The following is a 20,928-nucleotide window of genomic DNA, read 5'->3' on the forward strand; positions in this document are numbered from 1 at the left end:
CCAGGCTCTGTTCAGGGATGTCCAATGACAGGACAAGGGGCACTGGGTGCAGGCTGAAGCAAAGGAGGTTCCATGTGAACATAAGGAAAAGCTTTTTCGCTGTGAGGGTGCTGGAGCCCTGGAGCAGGCTGCCCAGAGAGACTGTGAAGTCATCTCCTCCAGAGACAGTCAAAACCTACCTCGCTGCATTCCCATATGATCTACTCTAGGCAATCCTGCTCTGTCAGGGGACTTGGACTGGTTGATCTTTAGAGGTCGCTTCGAACTCCTAACGTTCTGTGATTGTGTAATGAGTGCTATGAGTAGAATGCCTCTACGAGTAGAATGCCTCTGCTTAGGTGCCACATCTGTGCTGTGCCAGCAGAGGGAGTGCAGTATTTGGTGATCAAAGAATTTTGGGAGGGCTTGGGGGTGTCAGTCTGCCCGGTAGCACATGTTTAGAGTAGGAAAGCTACAGGTGAGCTACTTAAAGACCTGTTTCTGAACGTGGTAGAGTAGAGGAATGGTTGAAGTCTACTTTAGCTGAATCTATGCACCTACAGTTCCTCAGATGCACACACAAACTTACTGGAGATCTTCGCAGCGCCTGTTAATAGTGGTTTGTGGTTTTTTCCTTTTTGCTTGAGAACTTTTATGACCCTGAGCAGTTCCTGCTGCTGGGTCCAAGAAGAGTTTGAGCAGAAGGTTTTCCAGGCTTGAAAATATTCCCTCCTGCCTGAGCCTGCTGTGTAATTAAACAGTCGGCATGCCAGATGCTTACTAGTTTGGGGAGAGGAACACATTAGAGGGATGTGCCATCTGCAAGTCATTTTTTTCAGGAGAACCCATAGAACTAGAGAATCATGAGAGGAAACAAATAATTTTAGAGAAAGGCTGTGTGGTTTTTTTACATAAATTTCCACCTAAACATGAGGAGAAACTTGTTTGGTGTGAAGGGTGCTGGAGTCCTGGAGCAGGCTGCCCAGAGGGGTTGTGGAGTCTCCTTGCTTGGAGAGATTCCAAACATAGCTGGGCACTGTGATCATGGGCAAGCTGCTATGGGTGCCCCTGCCTTAAGCAGGTGGATTGGACTGGATGATCTCCAGATGTGCCTTCCAACCCTCACCATGCTGGGATTCTCTTATTTTGGGGCTATAATCCTGTATTTGTTTCAGTATTTCAGGTTGATAGCATCTCTTCTAGAGCCTTTTAAGTCTCCTTAATAATAATATTCTTTCTTCAAATCTGATGGAAACTGTAAAGTTTGGGATGGAAGAGAGCAGGGATTTCATAGGCAAGGATGTGAATGTCTGCTGAAAAGATAAAGGCAGAGTAGAGGCAGAGCTGGTTTTGCTAGTGCTCATTCAAGCTTTGCTCATAGCATCTCCAGCTCCTCTGTCTGCTGTGAGGCCAGACTGAGAGAGTTGGGGTTGTTCAGCCTGGAGAAGTGAAGGCTCCAGGGAGAACCTCTGATGGCCTTTCAGTGCTTCAGGAGGCTGATCAGAAAGCTGGGGACAGACCTTTTAGTAGGACCTGTTGTGACAGGACAAGGGGTGATGATTTTAAACTAAAAGAGGAAGGTTCAGACTGGAGAGAAGGATGAAATGTTTTACTGCTGAGGGTGGTGAGACACTGGGGCAGGTTACCTAAAGAGGTGGTAGAAGTCCCATCCCTGGAACCATTCCAAGCAGTGTTGTATGGGGCTCTGAGCAACCTGCTCTAGTTGCAGACATGTCTGCTGACTGCATGGAGGGTGCAATAGGTGACCTTTAAAGGTGCCTTCCCACCCAAACCATTCTTTGATTCTCTGATCCTTTGGGCAGCTCATTCAATTTCCTAGGGGCTATGAGCATGTAAGAAGGGATACACTGAGAGAGAAGACCCCATCTTCATGTTATCCACAAACCAACAAGTGCCTTGGGTCTTGATAGTGCCATAAATAGAATGATGAGTTTGTGTGGTGTCTTCTCAGGGAAGCTTGAGAGTTATTAGAGCCTTATGCAAGGGCTGAGTTGACAGGTAAATGAGGAAGAAGATGAAGTACTATGGGGAAGTGTCATGGTTTCTGTCAGAATCTCATCTGATGCTTCTGGAGGGATTTAAAAAGCAGAGCTTTGCTTAGTGACACTTGAGGTAACATGGCTTTGTGTTACAGTTGGGTTCTCTTTTTTTTGATATCTTGTTCTGAGACACAAACGTAACCACATTTCTGAGATGGAATAGAACACCAGGTCAAAAGCTCTGAGGCTTTTCACTAACTGGCAAGTGCTGAAGAGCCCAAATCCTCGTTTGTCCTTATTGTTTCCATCTACAATTCCTGTAGCAAGTTCTGTTTTCTTGTATCCCTTCACCTCTCTGTGTCACAGCCTTTGATTTCATGGAAAACAATTAAACTTCATTTGACTGTTGGATTAATGTCCTGAAAGCCCAGGATTTGGCACGTGTGTGGGTTGGACGGGATGAGCTTTCAAGGTCCTTTCCAACCTAAACCATTCCATGAGTTTATGATGTCTGGTATTAAAAATGGACAGGGAATAGCTTCACCACCTTCAAGGAGCTTTTCTTTCTCTTTTAGAGGTGGCAGGAGGTCCTTGGGGTGTGAGGACCAGCAAGTATGTTGTTGCTGTCTGCAGCATTGCCATCTGCTGATTGCACTGGGAGGGAGGTATAAACCTGTGTTCTGCCGAAGAATGAGTAGGGCTGCATAGTTCTGGAAGTGTTGGCTTTGAGCAATTGATTGAACAAGGAGCTGAACTGGTTTGCAAGCTGTTTTCTTGGGGGGGGGATGTAAATTCTAAGCTTGCAGACCAGGCTTGGGTTGGAAATTGGAAACTGCTGGAGGATAGGGAGGGTTTGCAGCGGGACCTGGACAGGTTGGACCCATGAGCCAAGGCTAACTCTATGAAATTTAACAAGGCCAAGTGCCAGATCCATCCACCCAGGTCACAATAACCCCATGGCAAGCTACAGACTTGGGGATGTGTGGTTGGAAAGCTGCAACATGGAGAGGACCTGGGAATACTGATTGGCAGTTGATATTTAATATGAGTGAGCAGGGTGCCCAGGTGGCGAAGAAAACCAATGGTATCGTAGCTTGAATTAGAAACAGGGTGGCCAGCAGGGTCAAAAGGGGCTGGATCATGTCCAGAGAAGGTCAGTGAGGCTGGAGAAGGGTCTGGAGCACCTGGGTTAAGAACAGGGGCTGAGGAAGCTGGGGGTGTTCAATCTGGAGAAGTGAAGGCTGAGGGAGACCTCATTGTTCCCTACAGCTACCTGAAGGGAGGTTGGATTGAGGAGGGGGCAGCCTCTGCTCCTTGGTGGCAAGAGGAAGGACCAGAGGAAATGTTTCAAGCTGCACCAGAGGAGGTTCAGGCTGGATACTAGGAAATACTTCTTCACTGGAAGGGTTCTTCAACTTTCAAATGGTCTGCCTAGGGCAGTGATGGAGCCACCATCCCTGAAGGTGGTCAGGCACCTGTGGATCTCTCATTTAGGGACATGGTTTAGGATTGGCCTTAAACTGAGTCAGAGATTGGAGATCTTTTCCAACCAGATGTTTTCTTTGATTAACAGAGAGAGGGGGACAGTGACATATAAGTACATGCTCTGTGTCTGTGCCAGTTTTCATCTTGAATCCCCTTACTTTCTATTGGACTGTCAGTAAAAAGTAAGGGATAACAGACCTCCAAGGTCAAGGATTTTCATCATCATCCTGTTTGAGAAGCTTCTAAGTTGCTTAAGACTTCAAAATACATAAATACTTCATGGTGAACTGAGAGATCCAGTGTCAGCTGTCCTCTGAGTTGTGAATCCCAGGCAGGACAAGGGGAAACCACCCCAAAAGTCAGAACTCTACAATAACAAACCACACAACTGATCTAAAATTGAAAGGGGGACAAGAAATTTTGGGGTTAGAGAAACAGAGGGAATATTTTTGGCACTCCTCTGCTTAGAAAGGATAAAACTGGCCAAGGAGAAACTTCTTTGTGAGGGTGCTGGAGCCCTGGAGCAGGCTGCACAGAGAGGTTGTGGCATCTCCTCTGAAGAGGTTTAAAACCCACCTAGAGATTGTGGTCTTGGGCAGGCTGCTATTGGTGCCCTTCTTTAGCAGAGGAGATTGGAATAGATGATCTCCAGAGGTCTCTTCCAATCCTCCCCACCATACTGGGATTGTGAAAACCCTGAGGAGCAATAATCCTGAATGCCAGTATGTCAAAGATCGGGGCTGGATTGGCCACTAAATGAGTGGCAGATGCTCTCTGTGAACCCTCTCCCTTTCCAAAGGGGAGGAATGGAGAGAAACTCATGGACTGGGAGAAAAACCGAACCAACTGGAATGGGAAGAACAACAATCCAATGAAATAGAGACAAAGAGAAACAAACCAATATGTAACCCAACCCCTGGTGGCAATGATGTCACCATAAGCACCACTGATGCTGGGGGCAGGCGCTGGGAAAGACCCGAGCTGAACTCAGCAGCAGATGGGAGCTGAATTCTGGAGCTGGATTTAGGAGCACAGGACCACAGATTGATGACACAGATCAAGAGAGTCCTCCAGGAACACCAGCCAGTGAAGACAAGCCCTGACCCTGGTGATCCCTCAGCTTTCTCTTGAAGATGCCATCCATGGATGCAATCCCTTGTTGGACAGTTAAGGGTCACTTGTCCTGTCTGCTCCTCCCCACAGCTACCATTTCTGCCTGCCTGTGTTGGGGCAGAAGCTGTGGCAGTGCCCTCGATCTGCAGAGGAGCTAGTCTAGGGCAGAGCCTTTCTGCTGCCCAGCCCTTGGTAGAAACTCTTGCCATCAGCTTCTCCCTGCTAGAGGCTGTCTCTGGCTGTGCAGGCTGCCCTGAGCCTCAGAAAATGCCCTCGGTGGGCAGAGCCTGAGCTGAGAAGTCAAATCTGGGAAGGATTAGGTCTGTCCAAGCTCAGACCAAGACCCAGTAGGAAATGACAGATGCTCAGATGGGCTGCTGCAGCCCAGTACTTCGTCTGTGAAGGTTTCTGACCAGAAATCAGACAATAGGTCTTGTGTCCTTCTAGAACCCTATGTGAATTTTGTAGTTGCTGTGTGCTGGGGAGGATCTCAGTAAGTGAAACATAATTCTGTAGAACTTTGGGAAGAGCTCATTCCATGGGTGTATTCCAGTGCTGTCAGGCAGTTTCTATCCAGAGTCCTAAGCTAAGAGGAGAGTGGTGATTTAACCAAGTACATAATAAGTTTATATCAGAGAAGGACAATTGGCAATGCTTGGACGAGAAGCAAGTGTTCTGTGAAGGTGGTCATGATCATCACTCAGTTGGTCTAGAGGGAGAAATTAAGTGCTGCTGTTTCCCACCTTGCTGACTTTGAACCTAAGAACATGCAGACACAGGGAGCTGGGACAAGGAGAATGTAGCTGTTAGAAATCTTTTTGCACCAGTAGTCAGGGAGGCACTGGGTATTGTTCTTTAAAGCAGCTCGGGGAAGTTTAGGAAGTGGTGGAGCTTTGTAGCTTGGTGTAGTTTGGGGCTTGAGACAAGTCTGTATTCCACACATTGAGAGAGATCAGCTTTATTTGTGTAGTCTTTTGCCTAGCTAAAGGGCAGGAATGGGGGGAAAGATCCTTATTTTGTACACAGAAGTTTGTAGCTGTAAATGGGAAAAAATTCCTTTCCTGGTGCTTTGCTCCAAGGGAAGTCATAGAATCATAGAACTGATTCAGCTGGAGACCTCTAAGGTCACCAAGTCCAACTGTCAACACCACCATGGCCATTAAACAGTGATCCCAAGTGCCATGTCCACATGCTTCCTGAACATCTCCAGGGACAGGGACTTCACCTCCCTGGGCACTGACAATGAACAGGGCTTGCAAGACAATACATTTGGAGCTCCCTCTCTCTCTGTTGTTTCCCATTTGGGTTCTTGACCTTGCCTCAGGGATCACTCTATGATGATTTGTCTGTTTGTTTAATTGATGTCAAGCTGACTTGCCAATTTTTACAGCAGTCTTGATCATCTACAGTCTCTTGATCATCTTGTGTCAAGAAGAAGGTGCCAGTCTCTCTCTTATGGTGTCCTGTGATGGGACAAGGGACACTGGGTACAAACTGGAACCCTGGAAGTTTCCACCTCAGTATGAGGGAAAAAAAAACTTGCTTACTGTGAGGATGCTGGAGCCTTGCAGCAGGCTGCCCAGAGAGGTTGTGGAGCCTCTGGAGACTTTCAAGACCTGTCTGGGTGTGTTCTGTGTGGTCTGCCCTAGATGATCTTGCTTTGACAGGGGGGTTGCACTTGATGTCTGGAGCTCCCTTCCAACTCCTATCATTCCAGGCTGAGCAAGGCCTTGAGCAGCCTGGTCTAGTGGAAGGTGTCCCTGCCCATAACAGGGAGGTTTGAGCTAGGTGATCTTTATGGTCCCTTCCAACCCAAACCGTTCTATATATCTATGACTCTGATTCTATGATCTTGGAGTATGACCTGCCTGATGTTTCTTTTTCAAGAGAGATGCTTTTAAAAAGCTTAATAAGAAACTGAGAGTAGGTTTCATGATCAGTACCAGTGTGTGAGCCCAGTTTAAGTTCTTCTCATGTAAGGTCTTCAGGTGAGTGTTGAAAGGGCAGAGTGTGAGTTAACTAGTTGTTAAACTAGCTGTGAACTTGTTGCCAGTCCTCTGCCCGGGCACTGTGAGTTAGCTGATAGTGATGGGTTTGTACCTGAGTAGCTGCACCACAGGGAATTGCTGACCTTTAAAGGTAGTGTGTTGGCAGCTGTTATAATTTCACCCCAGATTCGTGAATGAGATCTGAGGGAAGCTTCTTAGTGGCATCACAAAGCAGAAACCTCATCCATGTTCTCTAGCTTCAGCCTTTGTTGTACTTGCAGAGCTTTAATTACAGATTATACCTGCTGGAACTGTGACTGAGTGCATATCACAACAAGGGTGCTCCGATGGGTAAAAAGTATCTGAAGGGGGCCTACAGGAAGGCTGGGGAGGGACTATTGACAAGGTCTTGTAATGACAGGGTGAGGGGTAATGGGTTTGAACTGGCAGAGGAGAGATTTAAACTAGATGTTAGGAAGAAGTTTTTTACAGTGAAGGTGGTGAAACACTGGCACAGGTTGCCTGGGAATGTTGTGGATGCTCCCTCCCTGGAGGTGTTCAGGCCAAGTTGGATGAGACCTTGAGCAACTTATTCTAGTGGGAGGTGTCCCTGCCCATGGCGCCCGTGGCAGGGCGTTGGAACTGGATGATCCTTGAGGTCCCCTCCAACCTAAACCATTCTATGATTCTGTAAAAAAGAATGTCTGGATGGCTGGGCCCAAGGAGTGCTGTGGAATGGAGTTAAATCCAGTTGGTGACAGGCTACCAGTGATGTTCCCTAGGACTCAGTGCTGGGGCCAGTTCGCTTTAGTAGCTTTATTGACAATTTGTAGGATCAAAGATTCCCTCAGTCAATTTGCAGATGACACCAAATTGGGTGGGAGTGTTGCTGTGCAGGAGAGGGGCCTGGACAGACTGGATTGATGGGCCAAGGTGTGCTGGTTTGAGGCTCATTGGAATATTTCAATGAGATAAATTAGATCATTGGTTGTGAAAATAGTGATCAGGCCTATATAATAGCTTGCTAAGAAGGAGAAAAAGTCAAAACATAAAGTAACCTCACTTTCTTCTGGGATGTTGCCCTGTTCACTTCTCTCTCTGGCCTCTGTCCTTCCATCTAATCACTTTCTTTTAACCCCGACCTGCTTTTGACACCTCACCTCTGATTTGGGCAATTAGCATGTAAGCTTTGTCGGCTGCTACTGGCTTCCACTGTGCTCACGTGTGGGTTTCTGAGAGAGAGGAAGAAGGAAACAGTGGGATAGCTTGTGGCCAGTCACTAGTGGTGTCCCTCAGGGATCTGTGCTGGGCCCCGTCCTCTTTAACATCTTCATAGATGATCTGGATGAGGGCATGGAATCAGTCATCAGCAAGTGTGCAGATGACACCAAGCTGGGGGCAGATGTGACTGAGTTGGAAGGCAGAAGGGCTCTGCAGCGGGACCTTGACCGCCTGGACAGATGGGCAGAGTCCAATGGGATGGGGTTCAATAGCTCCAAGTGCAGGGTGCTGCACTTTGGCCACAGCAACCCCATGCAGAGATATAGGCTAGGGTCGGAGTGGCTGGAGAGCAGCCAGAGAGAGAGGGATCTGGGGGTGCTGATTGATACCCACCTGAACATGAGCCAGCAGTGTGCCCAGGTGGCCAAGAGAGCCAGTGGCATCCTGGCCTGCGTCAGGAATGGTGTGGTCAGCAGGAGCAGGGAGGTCATTCTGCCCCTGTACTCTGCACTGGTTAGACCACACCTTGAGTATTGTGTTCAGTTCTGGGCTCCCCAGTTTAAAAGGGATGCTGAGATGCTTGAGCGTGTCCAGAGAAGGGCGACGAGGCTGGGGAGAGGCCTTGAGCACAGCCCTATGAGGAGAGGCTGAGGGAGCTGGGATTGGTTAGCCTGGAGAAGAGGAGGCTCAGGGGAGACCTTATTGCTGTCTACAACTACCTGAGGGGTGGTTGTGACCAGGAGGAGGTTGCTCTCTTCTCTCAGGTGGCCAGCGCCAGAACAAGAGGACACAGCCTCAGGCTGTGCCAGGGGAGATTTAGGCTGGAGGTGAGGAGAAAGTTCTTCCCTGAGAGAGTCATTGGACACTGGAATGGGCTGCCCGGGGAGGTGGTGGAGTCGCCGTCTCTGGGGCTGTTCAAGGCAAGGTTGGACATGGCACTTGGTGCCATGGTCTGGCCTTGAGCTCTGTGGTAAAGGGTTGGACTTGATGATCTGTGAGGTCTCTTCCAACCCTAATGATACTGTGATACTGTGATAGCTTTGAGGCCATCTGGGCCATTTATTTTGGCCGGGAGGGAATCAGGTTTTCTGTGTTGTTTCTAGCTTGTGTGTAGTTGTGAATACTTGTAAGTAGTTGTATATATTGTGTGTACATGCTTGTAAATTTTGGCATGCTGTAAATGCAGCTTCATCTCACTTCCAAACTGCCTGAGTTAGCCAGGGTAGTTTCAGATAGTGTGTGGTGGGGAAAGGTTCCTAACCCGTCTCATCAATATTTGGTGCCCAGCATGGGGGTTTGGGATCCAAAAGAAAAATCTACAAGAAATCTGCAGTATATGAGCACAACCCCTAAGTCACCTGGGAGTCCCTGTTTCCGTCTCATCAACAAAGAGGCAAACTGTTTTCTGAGCTTTTAAATCCCCTAATTCTGAGATAACTGGAATGAAGAATGAACTGAAAAAAATAAGGACTTTACTATTCATTGTAAATACTGTTTCAGATCAGACAGATCATTTTCGGCAAAACACAATGCAAGAGAGATGTTGGGTGCTGAAAGGTGTCCAGAGAAGGGCAACAAAGCTGGTGAGGGGCCTGGAACACAAACCCTATGAGGAGAGGCTGAGGGAGCTGGGGATGTGCAGCCTGCAGAAGAGGAGGCTCAGGGGCAACCTCATTGCCATCTACAACTACTTGAAGGGAGGTTGTAGCCAGGTGAGGTTGTTCTTTTCTCCCAGACAACCAGCAACAGAACAAGGGGACACAGTCTCAGGCTGTGCCAGGGGAGGTCTAGGCTGGCTGTTAGGAGGAAGTTGTTGCCAGAGAGAGTGATTGGCATTGGAATGGGCTGCCCAGGGAGGTGGTGGAGTCACTGTCCCTGAAAGTGTTGAAGCAAAGCCTGTCTGGGGCACTTAGTGCCATGGTCTAGTTGACTGGCTAGGGCTGGGTGCTAGGTTGGACTGGATGATGTTGGAGGTCTCTTCCAACCTGGTTGATTCTATGATTCTATATAGAGAGTGGGGTTCAACAAGGTCAAGTGTTGGGTCCTGCAGTTAGGTCACAACAACCCTATGAATGCTTCAGGCTTGGGGTAGAGTGGCTGGAAAGCTGCTGAGGAAAGAATGACCTCTGTTGATCAGTAGCCTGCTGAAGGTGAGAGAGCATGTGCCTAGGTAGCCAAGAAGGCCAACAGCATCCTGGCCTGTGTCCTCTTTTACTCGGCACTGACGAGGCCATGCCTTGAATACTTGGTTCAGCTTTGGGCCTCTCCAAGAAGGACAGTGAGGTGCAGGAGTGTGTCAAGAGAAGGGCAATGAAGCTGGTGAGGGGTCTGGAGAACAGAGCAACTGAGGAACCTGGGGTTGTTTAGTCTGGAGAAAAGGATGCTGAGGTGAGACCTCATTGCTCTCGACAGCTCCTGAAAAGGAGGTTAAGGCCAGGTGGGGGTTGATCTCTTCTCCCAAGTAACAGGATGAGAGGAAATGGCCTCAAGCTGCATCAAGGCAGGTTTATGTTGGATTGAGGAACAATTTCTTTTCCCCAGAAGGGTTGCTGACCCCTAGAACAGGCTGCCCAGGGCAGTGTTGGAGTCTTCATCCCTAAAGGGCTTTCAAAGCCGTGCAGATGTGGTGCTGAGGGACGTGGTTTAGTGGAGATCTGGCAGTGCTGGATTAATGCTTGGGTTCAATGATCTTGGAGGTCTTTTCCAATCCCAACAATTGTATGACCCTATGAAAATATCACTAACTCATTCTTTCTCTTGAGTGCTTTCGTTGGGGCAATTAACGAGGCAGGAATTACAAATTATGTAGTTGGGTTTATTTCCGGAAAGCTCTGCCCACAACTATATACAAATTAGTTAAATTTGGGCTCTAATTTAGTCAGGAGAATCTTCACAAGAATGTTTCTGGGCAATTCATTCATTTAGGGGAATCAGAAAGTTGGAAAAGTTTAGCCACAAAATGGCTTTGCCCCACTTACAAATAAAAGGCAGCCTGGAGCCCTAGGAAGGTCTGTTCTACTCACTGCAGGGCAGTAGAAATTTTCAAGGTAGTCCTTGTCTCCTTTGTGGCAGTGATGGAACTGCTCAGCCATTGAGAGGCTTCTGGATCTTCCCAGGGTGCTGGGAAAGAGGCAGACAATCTCTGATCTGCTCCTGGTTCCTCTTGGCATGGAGGTTTGCAGAGGTGCAGGCAGCATTTCTTGCAGATGTGCAGAGAGCACAACATTGGTGGCACTTCTTGCCACATTGTGAGGCACTTAAATGTCTTCTCCTTGAGGCACTTAAGTTTCCAGGTAGTTCAAGCCCAAAACATCAGGGCTAAGCTGATCTGAAGCACAAGGCAGAGCAGAACACATTGTCCAAGAGCAGTGAGGTAGAGGGAGCAAGGCAGAAGCAGCTTAACTGCTTGCAGCTTGGCTCCATTTACATTATTTGCCTGAGTATAATGGCTCCTTTGGCTGCAGAGATTCACCATTCAAAACTGACCATATCAGGTGAAAGCAGGCCTTGCTCACCCTTATTTGGGCAAGGCACTAACAAGTACCTAAACACCTGTGGGTACCTGTTCATCACTTTGGGAGGGGACATAATGGCCCCAGCCTTTGTTTTCCACCTGCCCTTGCTTCCCCCATCAGCAGAAGGGCAAGGCAAGCCAGGACATGTTTTAGGACTGTTAGCCTTCCAGGACACTGAGCTACTGCTTGGATAAGAGAGAGAAAAGGTTACAACATGGTGGCCACTAAGAATGGGAGATTTTGTTCCTGAAGGAAAAATCCTAGGAATATGTGGCTATATCTTCTCTTGGATAGTTCTTTAACAGGAGCTTTTAAGTGTAGCACCAGGTTTTGACCAGAAATCTCTCCGTGTAGCACTTTGGGTTTGTATTTTTAAGTGGGAATCTGCTTCTTTAGACCAATAGTGATGTTCCTTCTTTTACAATGAGAAGATGGAAGACATGGAATGGGCTGCTCAGGGAGGTGGTGGAGTCACCATCCTTGGAGATGTTCAGGAAAAGACTGGATAAGGCACTTAGTGCCATGGTCTAGTTGACTGGATAGGACTGGGTGCTAGGTTGGAGGTCTCTTCCAAGCTGACTGATTCTATGATTCTATGTCTAGTGAGGAGTAGTGGACAACACAGCCAGTGCTTCCCAGGCGTGGAATAGGCACCATGTAGAGAAATGTACATCAAGAAATGGTAACTGCCTGTAAAAGATTAATGAAATGCTCAGGAATCCTAGAATCAGAATGGGTTGAGTTGGAAAGGATCTTAAAGATCATCTAGTTCTGGCTCACCTGCTATGGGGCAGGGACACCTTCCATTAGATCAGCTTCCTCAAGGCCCTGTCCAATGTCCCTGGAGGGATTTTAAAGCCAAGTAGATGTGGTGCAGAGGGACATGGTGGTGGTACTGGATTAGTGATTGGACTGGATGATCTTAAAGGTCTTGTCCAACCAAAATCATTCTATATGCATATTGTGGTACCACAGTTCAGAAGCTAACTTCTTTCAATCCTCACCTCCACCTTGTAAGTTGCAGGATGCTCACAGTCAATGGCTAATTGCAGGAAAGCTGGAGAGAGACTACTGACAAGGGCTTGTAGTGTTAGTACAAGTGCAGTGGCTTTGAGCTGGGGAAGGGGAGACTGAGACTGGAGATGAGGAAGAAATTCTTGATAGTGAGAGCTGCCTTCCAGTACCTGTACCTGTAGAGGGACTTTTCACGAGGTTATCTAGAGACAGGACAAGGGGAATGGTTCAGATCTGAGGGAGAGCAGGGAAAGATTGGGTTTGAGGAAGAATTTCTTCACTATAAGGGTGTTGAGACACTGGAACAGGTTGCCAAGAGAGGTTGTGGATGCCTCTTGCCTGGAAGTGTCCAAGGCCAGGTTGGATGTGGCCTTGAGCAACCTGGTCTGGTGGAAGGTGTCCCTGCCCACAGCAGAGGGGTTGGAACTACAAAATCTTGAAGATCCCTTCCAACACAAGCTATTTTGATTCTATGAAGTTGCACCAGGGGAGTTTTAAGTTGGACATGAAGAACAAATTCTTCCCTGAAAGGGTTGTCGAGCCCTAGCCTATGCTCCCCAGGGCTGTGCTAGAGTCACCATACCTGGAGAGATTTTAAAACCATGTAGTTGTGCTGGGGGATGTGTTTTAGTGGTGACCAGGCAGTGCTGGGTTAATGGTTGGACTTGCAGATCCTAAAGATCTCTTCCAACCATAACGGTTCTTTGATTCTACAAAAGAGCTCAGATATACTTAGATTTCAACATTAGTACGTTTCTTGAGGTTGCCTGAGGTCTTTTGATCTTGGTGATGTTTACCAACTCCGAATACTGAATTTGACTGCTTGGGCTTAAAGAAAAATAAAAACAAACCAAGGAAGCCAAACCTTGATTCAGTATCTGCTCGTTTTGGGCTATGAGATTTTTAACTCCCAGTGTCTCACATGGTTTAAGCTCTTAAGGTCATTTGGGATCAGTCCCTTTTCATTTTGGGACCTTTCTCGCTGTGCTCTTAAATATGCTTTGGAACACCTTGAAATAATGTCAGTTTCTTCTCTGATCTGTTGTTGGTGTTGGTAATTTGACATTTATTAACAGAGTTGGTCACAGGTGGGGTGATACTTGGCACAGGCTATTTGGGATTTAAACTGTGTTTTAGGCTGCTACTAATTAGTGGCAGGAAAATTAATGCACTAATTATGCACAGATTAACAAGCTAATAAGATCTGCATCTCTGGCGACACTGAAAACCCACCTGGATGTGTTCCTGTGTGACCTGCCCTAGGTGATCCTGCCTTGGCAGGGGGGTTGGACTGGATGATCTCTAGAGATCCCTTCCAACCCCTAACACTTTGTGATCCAGTGATTAAGTTTGCCAAACTTGAGCAGTGCTTGATGTGTTTCTGTTGTCAGAGCTGCTCTTTGTGAAATTGGGAAGCTTCTTTAAGGATTTCTGCTCTGGAGAGTCCCTCAACCAGTTTGTAAATGGGTTATTCAAAGTTGAAATGAAAGCAGCAGCTTCCAGCACTGTGAGGACGTTTCCCAGGCTGCTTTCCTCGTGGGAGTATAGGGTCTTACCTTGCTTATCAATAGCTAAAGAGTGGGGGGCAAGAGAACGGGACCAGACTCTTTTTAGGGGTGCCCAGTGACAGAACAAAGGGCAGTGGGCACAAACTGAAATGCAAAAGGTTCCAGCTAACATGAAGAGAATCTTATTTCCTGTGATGTTGCTGGAGCCCTGAAGCAGGCTGTCCAGAGCGAGATTCCAAACCTACCTGGGCAAGCTGCTTGTGCTAGTTTGAAGCTAGCTAGAATGTTTTGGTGAGAAGAACCAGGTTACAGGCTGTGAAAGGGAAACAGTGGTGATGTCTACTTCACTCATAGGCTTGCTGAGATGGATAAGAACAAGAATCCAAACACAGATAAGGGAGTCGCTCTTTGTCCAGGCCGTGGGCTGCGTTTCTCTCTAACCACACCCTCCGTCTCTCTGATTAATCCACTTGCTTCCTAACGCCTCTGGCCCACCTCCATTCTTCCTTGGGGCACAAGGCAACGTCTGGGGTAAGGTAGAGAGGAGTGGGAGAAGGTGGAAGGGTGGTTGGGAGCCCCTCCTGGGGACTCAGGTCTCTGGGAGGGGAGTTGTGTTTCTGTATTACCTTTTACCTTGTATATGTCAGTCTGTAACTGTACATACTGTAACTATCTGCCTGTATACTGTGCTAAGCTGTAACCATAAGCTTCATTCCATTTCCAGAGCTGGCTGAGTCTAGTCTGGGTGATTTCCAAAGTGGGGGGGGGGCAGGGAACTCCCAAACCATCACACAGCTGTGGTGGGTTACCCTGCTTTATCAGGGTGGTTGGATTAGGTCATCTCCAGAGGTCCCTTCCAACCCCCACCAGTCTGTGATTCTTCACTGTAAAAACATCTGTGCAAGGAGCAAAAAAATGTTTTAGGGTCTTAAAAGCAGGTAACATTCTGTAGGAAACTGATCTTCACTCATTCTATTCAGTGCTCTTCACAGAATCACAGAGTGTTAAGGGTTGGAAAGGACCTTAATAACTCATCCAGTCCAACCCCCATGCCAGAGCAGGATCACCTAGGGCAGATCACACAGGAACGCATCCAGGCAGGGCTTGAATATCTCCAGAGGAGACTCCACAATCCCCCTGGGCAGCCTGTGCCAGTGCTCTGTCACCCTCACTGTGAAAAAAATCCTCCTCATGTTTCAATGGAACTTCTGTGCCTCAGCTTCCACCCATTGCCCCTTGTCTTGGCATTGGACATCACTGAGCAGAGCCTGGCTCCGTGCTCTTGGCACTCACCCCTTACATCTTTATAAACATGAGGGAGGTCCCCCCCAGGCTCCTCTTCTCCAAGCTAAAGAGCCCCAGCTCCCTAAGCCTGTCCTCAGCAGGGAAGATATTCCACTCCTTTAATCATTTTTGTGGCTCTGTACTGGACTCTTTCCAGCAGCTCTTTGAGGCCCTTCTTGAACTGAGGGGCCCAGAACTGGCAACAGTATTCCAGATTTGGCCTCCCCAGGGCAGAGTAGAGGGGCAGGAGAACCTCTCTTGAAGTACTAACCACAGCCCTTCTAAACCACTGCAGAATGCTCTTGGCCTTCTTGGCAGCAAATGCACATTGCTGGCTTGTGGTCAACCTTCCACCCACTAGGACCCCCAGCTCCTTCTCCCCTTCACTGCTCCTCCTGCACCATTTAGTTTTAGCTTAAAATGCAGCCTAGCTAAAATGTGTTGCATATTGCCTCGAGCCTTGGCAAAGGTGGCAGATCTAGCCAGCCCTGAGGAGCACCTCTTGCCTAGGTGGCCATGAGCAAGGCATCCTGGCAAGGTGGCCCTAAGGAAGAGGCAGCCTTACTCTTTTGTGAGGAGAGGACAGTATACAGGCTGTAGTACTCTGATGTTTTTGTGCTCTTCAGAGGTGCTTCTTTATTTACTCTTATTGTAGTTGCTCTGCAAGCTGGCTGGGGCTCGCCACACAGAGCTCAGACACCACTTGACAGAGCCAAGCCGTCCAGGTCGCATAAAAACAAACTGCCCACGCAAAGTATGGGCTCTGCTTCCCTGAGCCTGGGCTGGGGCCAAGGGGGTGGCAGCTGCTCCTGGGAGGAAAAGGAAGCTTCCTTCCCTTCTGTCTGCTCTCTGCATGCTCAGCCATCACCGATGTTTTCTGTCTTTGCAGATGACACGACTGGTGCTGCCCGGCATGCTGGAAAGGTGAGTCACAGCAACACCACCCAGACAAAGTCATCATTATTTATAGGGGAGAATCCTTTCTTGAAACATTCATTACTCTGACTAATCAGCCCAGTCTCCCATCTCCTAATGGCAGAGTAGTGCTGGGTGAGTCACGCTGGTGCTGTATGAATCATCAGCTGGTGGAAGCCTTTTTCCACTCGATTCCTTTTTTCCTCTTTTCCCCCCTCTCCCTTCCCCACTGCTGTGGTGATTCCTCTTAGAAGAGAATTAAAAAGCCTGACTCATCGGCGCCAACTGAACAACCTGCTCTTCTGAGGGGGTGGTTACAGTGCCTGGGAATAACCTTCTGAAGGCTATTCCTCTAAGTCAGGGGAAGGAAAATGGATGCAAAGACTCTCTTCTCATTAGAAAGTAAGAGGTGTATTGAGGGAAAGTCTGCGGTGGCTTGCAAAAGTAGAAGCAGGGACCAGCTCTTTATAATAGTAATGCACACTACTGTCACCTCACAAGATGTGTGCTGACTTCCTAGCTAGCTCCCAGCTGACATGTAAGAGCTGCAGAGGTTCCATGTGATCCCTGTAGGCTGGTTTCTAGCTGATGTTAAAGAATCACAGAACATCTTTGCTTGAAAGAGACCTTCAAGATGATCTAGTCCAGCCTTTGACTCAGCATTCCAAGGTCACCACCAAACCATAGAATCATAGAATGTTAGGGGTTGGAAGGGACCTCTGGAGATCAAGTACAGCCTATGTGCCTAGCCAGAATCACTGAATGCCAGGTTGGAAGGGACCACAAAGATCATCAGCTCCAACTTTTAAGGCAATAGTAGAGTTGAAATGAGCTGATGCAGGACTCTGTCAAGCTGAGTCCTCAAACTATCCAGCGGAGGGGAATCCATTGCTTCCCTTGGGTGGTGATTCCAATATTTGAGGGGAACACTATAACTGATGATGAAGAAAAGGCTGAGGTCCTGAATGCCTTCTTCAGCTCAGTTTTCAACAGCAAGGAGGGAGGAGTTCAGGGCAAGTGGCCTCCTGAGCTGAGGGATGGGGTCGGGGAGCAGTGTGTTCCCCTGGAAATTCATAGGGAATTAGTTCAGGACCTGCTGAGCCACCTGGACACCCACAAGTCCATGGGACCAGATGGGATCCATCCCAGGGTGCTGAGAGAGCTGGCAGCTGAGCTGGCCAAGCTGCTCTCCATCATTTTCCAGCAGTCCTGGCTCACCAGAGAGGTCCCAGGAGACTGGAAACTGCCAACATGGTCCCCATCCACAAGAAGGGTTGGATGGAGGAACCTGGGAACTACAGACCTGTCAGCCTGACCTCAGTGCCAGGGAAACTGATGGAGCAGGTTAGCTTGGGGGTGATAAGAGCGCACCTGAGGGATGGCAAAGGGCTCAGGTCCAGCCAGCATGGGTTTAGGGAGGGCAGATCCTGCCTCTCCAACCTGATCTCCTTCTATGATCAGGTGACTGCTTGGTGGCTGTGGGGAGGCCTGTGGATGTGGTCTATCTGGACTTCAGCAAGGCCTTTGACACTGTCCCCCACAGCAAACTGCTGGCTAAGCTGTCAGCCCATGGCTTGGATGGCAACACTCTGTGCTGGGTTAGGAACTGGCTGGAGGGACAAGCCCAGAGAGTGGGGGTGAATGGTGCCACATCCAGCTGGCAGCTGTCACTAGTGGTGTCCCTCAGGGATCAGTGCCCCATCCTCTTTAACATCTTCATAGATGATCTGGATGAGGGCATGGAGTCAGTCATCAGCAAGTGTGCAGATGACACTAAGCTGGGGACAGATGTGGCTGGGTTGGAGGGCAGAAGGGCTCTGCAGCAGGACCTTGACCGCCTGGACAGATGGGCAGAGTCCAAGGGGATGGCTTCAATAGCTCCAAGTGCAGGGTGCTGCACTTTGGCCACAGCAACCCCATGCAGAGATACAGGCTGGGGTCAGAGTGGCTGGAGAGCAGCCAGAGAGAGAGGGATCTGGGGGTGCTGATTGATACCCGCCTGAACATGAGCCAGCAGTGTGCCCAGGTGGCCAAGAGAGCCAGTGGCATCCTGGCTTGCGTCAGGAATGGTGTGGCCAGCAGGAGCAGGGAGGTCATTCTGCCCCTGTACTCTGCACTGGTTAGACCACACCTTGAGTGCTGTGTTCAGTTCTGGGCCCCCCAGTTTAGGAGGGACATTGAGATGCTTGAGCGTGTCCAGAGAAGGGCGACGAGGCTGGGGAGAGGCCTTGAGCACAGCCCTATGAGGAGAGGCTGAGAGAGCTGGGACTGGTTAGCCTGGAGAAGAGGAGGCTCAGGGGAGACCTTATTGCTGTCTACAACTACCTGAGGGGAGGTTGTGGCCAGGAGGAGGTTGCTCTCTTCTCTCAGGTGGCCAGCACCAGAACGAGAGGACACAGCCTCAGGCTGTGCCAGGGGAGATTTAGGCTGGAGGTGAGGAGAAAGTTCTTCACTGAGAGAGTCATTGGGCACTGGAATGGGCTGCCCGGGGAGGTGGTGGAGTCGTCGTCCCTGGAGCTGTTCAAGGCAGGACTGGACGTGGCACTTGGTGCCATGGTCTGGCCTTGAGCTTTGTGGTAAAGGGTTGGACTTGATGATCTGTGAGGTCTCTTCCAACCCTGATGATACTGTGATACTGTGACACTGTGATTTCACTGTTCTCATGTAGAAAAATTGTCTTCTGGAGTCACAGTATCGCAGAACCTTAAAGGTTGGAAGTGACCTCCAGAGCTCTAGTCCAACGCAGGATTACCTCAGGCAGGAACATGTCCTGGTGGGTCTTGAAAGTTCTCCAGGGAAGGAGACTCCACAACCTCTCTGGGTAGCAGGCTCCAGGGCTCCAGTACCCTTGTAGTGGAGAAGTTTCTCCTCATGTTGAGATAGAACTTGCTGTGTTTCAGCTTATACCTATTGTTCCTTGTCTTATCATAAGGCACCACCAAAAAGAGATTGGCACCTTCATATTGACACCCACTCCTCAGATATTTATAGACATTGATCAGATCTCCTCTTAGCCTTTTCTTCTTGAGACCAAACAACCCCAGATCTCTTAGTCTCTCTTCATAGGAGAGCTCTATGTCCCTAAGCACCAGATCCAATGCCATTTGAACACCTGCAGGGATGGAAATACCACCTCTGCCCTGGGCAGACCATTCCAACGTTTGAGAACCCTTTCAGTGAAGGAATACTTCCTAATATTCAGCCTAAACCTCTCCTGGTGCAGCTTGCATACATTCTATGTAGTCCTGTTGCTTGGCACCATGGAGAAGAGGCTGCCCCCTCCTTGCTCCAGCCTCCCTTCAGGGAGCTGTAGAGAGCCAGAAAGTCTCCCCTCAACCTCCTTTTCTCCAGACTGAAAAACTGCAGCTCCCTCAGCCACTCCACATAGAACTTGTGCTCTTGACCCTTCATGAGTCTTGCCCTTTTCTAGACATGCTCCAACACTTCTGTGTCCTCCTTCTGTGTTGCCTATCTCAGACTTCTGGCCATCTCCTGTTGTGGAGCGAACCCCAGCTTGCTAGAGCTTGCCCTAGGTCCAGTCTGAGCTGTGCATGACCCTGTGTAGGACATGGCACTCTGGGACATGGTTTGATGGCTGTGGTAGTCTTAGGTTGAAGGTTGGACTCAGTGATCTTAAGGGTCTGTTCCAATAGAAAAATTTCTCTGACATTCACCATGGTGTTGCCTCCAAATAAAGGAGGAGCATGTACATGGAGTGAACCTCCAAATCTGACAATGAATAAGAGAACACTTTGTATTTATTGTACCATCCTGCCACTGGGAAGCCTTCCATGCAGCTTGGGATTTAGTTATTCACCCATTGCACACATGCAGTAAGATAAGTGCGGCCAGCAGGTCAAGGGAGCTTCTCTTACCCTCTACTTTGTCCTAGTGAGACCACATCTGGAAGACTGACGCCTCTTTTGGGCTCCTCAGTTCAAAAGAGGCAGGGAACTACTGGAGAGAGTCCAGTGAAGGCTACAAGGATGATTGGGGTACTGCAGCATCTCTGTGAGGAGGAAAGGCAGAGAGCCCTGGGGGCTGTTGAGCCTGGAGAAGAGCAGCCTGAGAGTATCTGAGCAATGCTCAGCAAGAGGGTGGGGCTAGACTCTTTGTCAGTGGTGTCCAGCAACAGCACAAGAGACAACAGGCACAGACTGGAGCCCAGGAGATTCCATCTGAACATGAGGAGAAACTTCTTTGTTGTGAGGGTGTTGGAGCCATGGAGCAGGCTGCCCAGAGAGGTTGTGGAGTCTGCTTGTCTGGAGAGATTCCAAACCCACCTGGCCCTTCTGAATCTGGGCAAGCTGCTGTGGGCACCCCTGCTGTAGAAGGGGAGTTGGACTGGATGATCTCCAGAGGACTCTTCCAACCTCTCCTACTCTATGATTCTGTGCAGAGGAAATGTTTCCTGTCTGAAACAAGCTTCCTTAGTGAGTACACCCTGTCAGAGCTTGTGGGCAGTATGAGGGTCAGTGTCTGGCACATGAGGGTAGTGGGGAGCTTAGATGTGTAGCTAAACAACCAGGAGGTAAGAATGAGTTTATTTCATTTAAAGAAACTTGACTTAGAAAAGGTGATCCAAGACAGAGCTCTGGAGCAGGAGTGTGACGTTTCTAAGTAACAGTTGAGTAGAGTGTTATAGTGCAGTGGTGCTAGCTACTTACAGCTTGTAAGTCAGGAGTTGCTTCTTTCTTATATGCTATTATTGATAGGTAAAGGGACCTGCCTTCTGTGAAATGCTCTAAAGATGTCAATAGGTCCAAAGCCTTGCTGGTTTCCAAGACTTTGGCATTGGTTTGTTAGCAATTCTTGGAATGCTGAAGCTCTGACAGTGTCTCACCTCAGTTCCTTCTTTGTCTAAAATCATCTTAAGGACGATGTTCAAAAAGCATCTTGGAAAGAA

General features: G+C 48.7%; 1 protein-coding gene across 2 annotated transcripts in view; it reads left to right on the forward strand.

The window, feature by feature from the left end:
• Positions 1-20,928, forward strand: part of HSD17B12 (hydroxysteroid 17-beta dehydrogenase 12) — a 115,931-nt gene that overhangs the window by 73,368 nt on the left and 21,635 nt on the right. For both annotated transcript variants that reach the window (XM_064152464.1, XM_064152454.1), the window contains one exon: positions 15,997-16,031. In XM_064152464.1, coding sequence (XP_064008534.1) covers positions 15,997-16,031 — 35 coding nt within the window. The remainder of the gene's footprint in view (positions 1-15,996; positions 16,032-20,928) is intronic.

Source organism: Pogoniulus pusillus, chromosome 1 (genome assembly GCF_015220805.1).
Source record: "Pogoniulus pusillus isolate bPogPus1 chromosome 1, bPogPus1.pri, whole genome shotgun sequence".
Lineage (NCBI taxonomy): Eukaryota > Metazoa > Chordata > Aves > Piciformes > Lybiidae > Pogoniulus > Pogoniulus pusillus.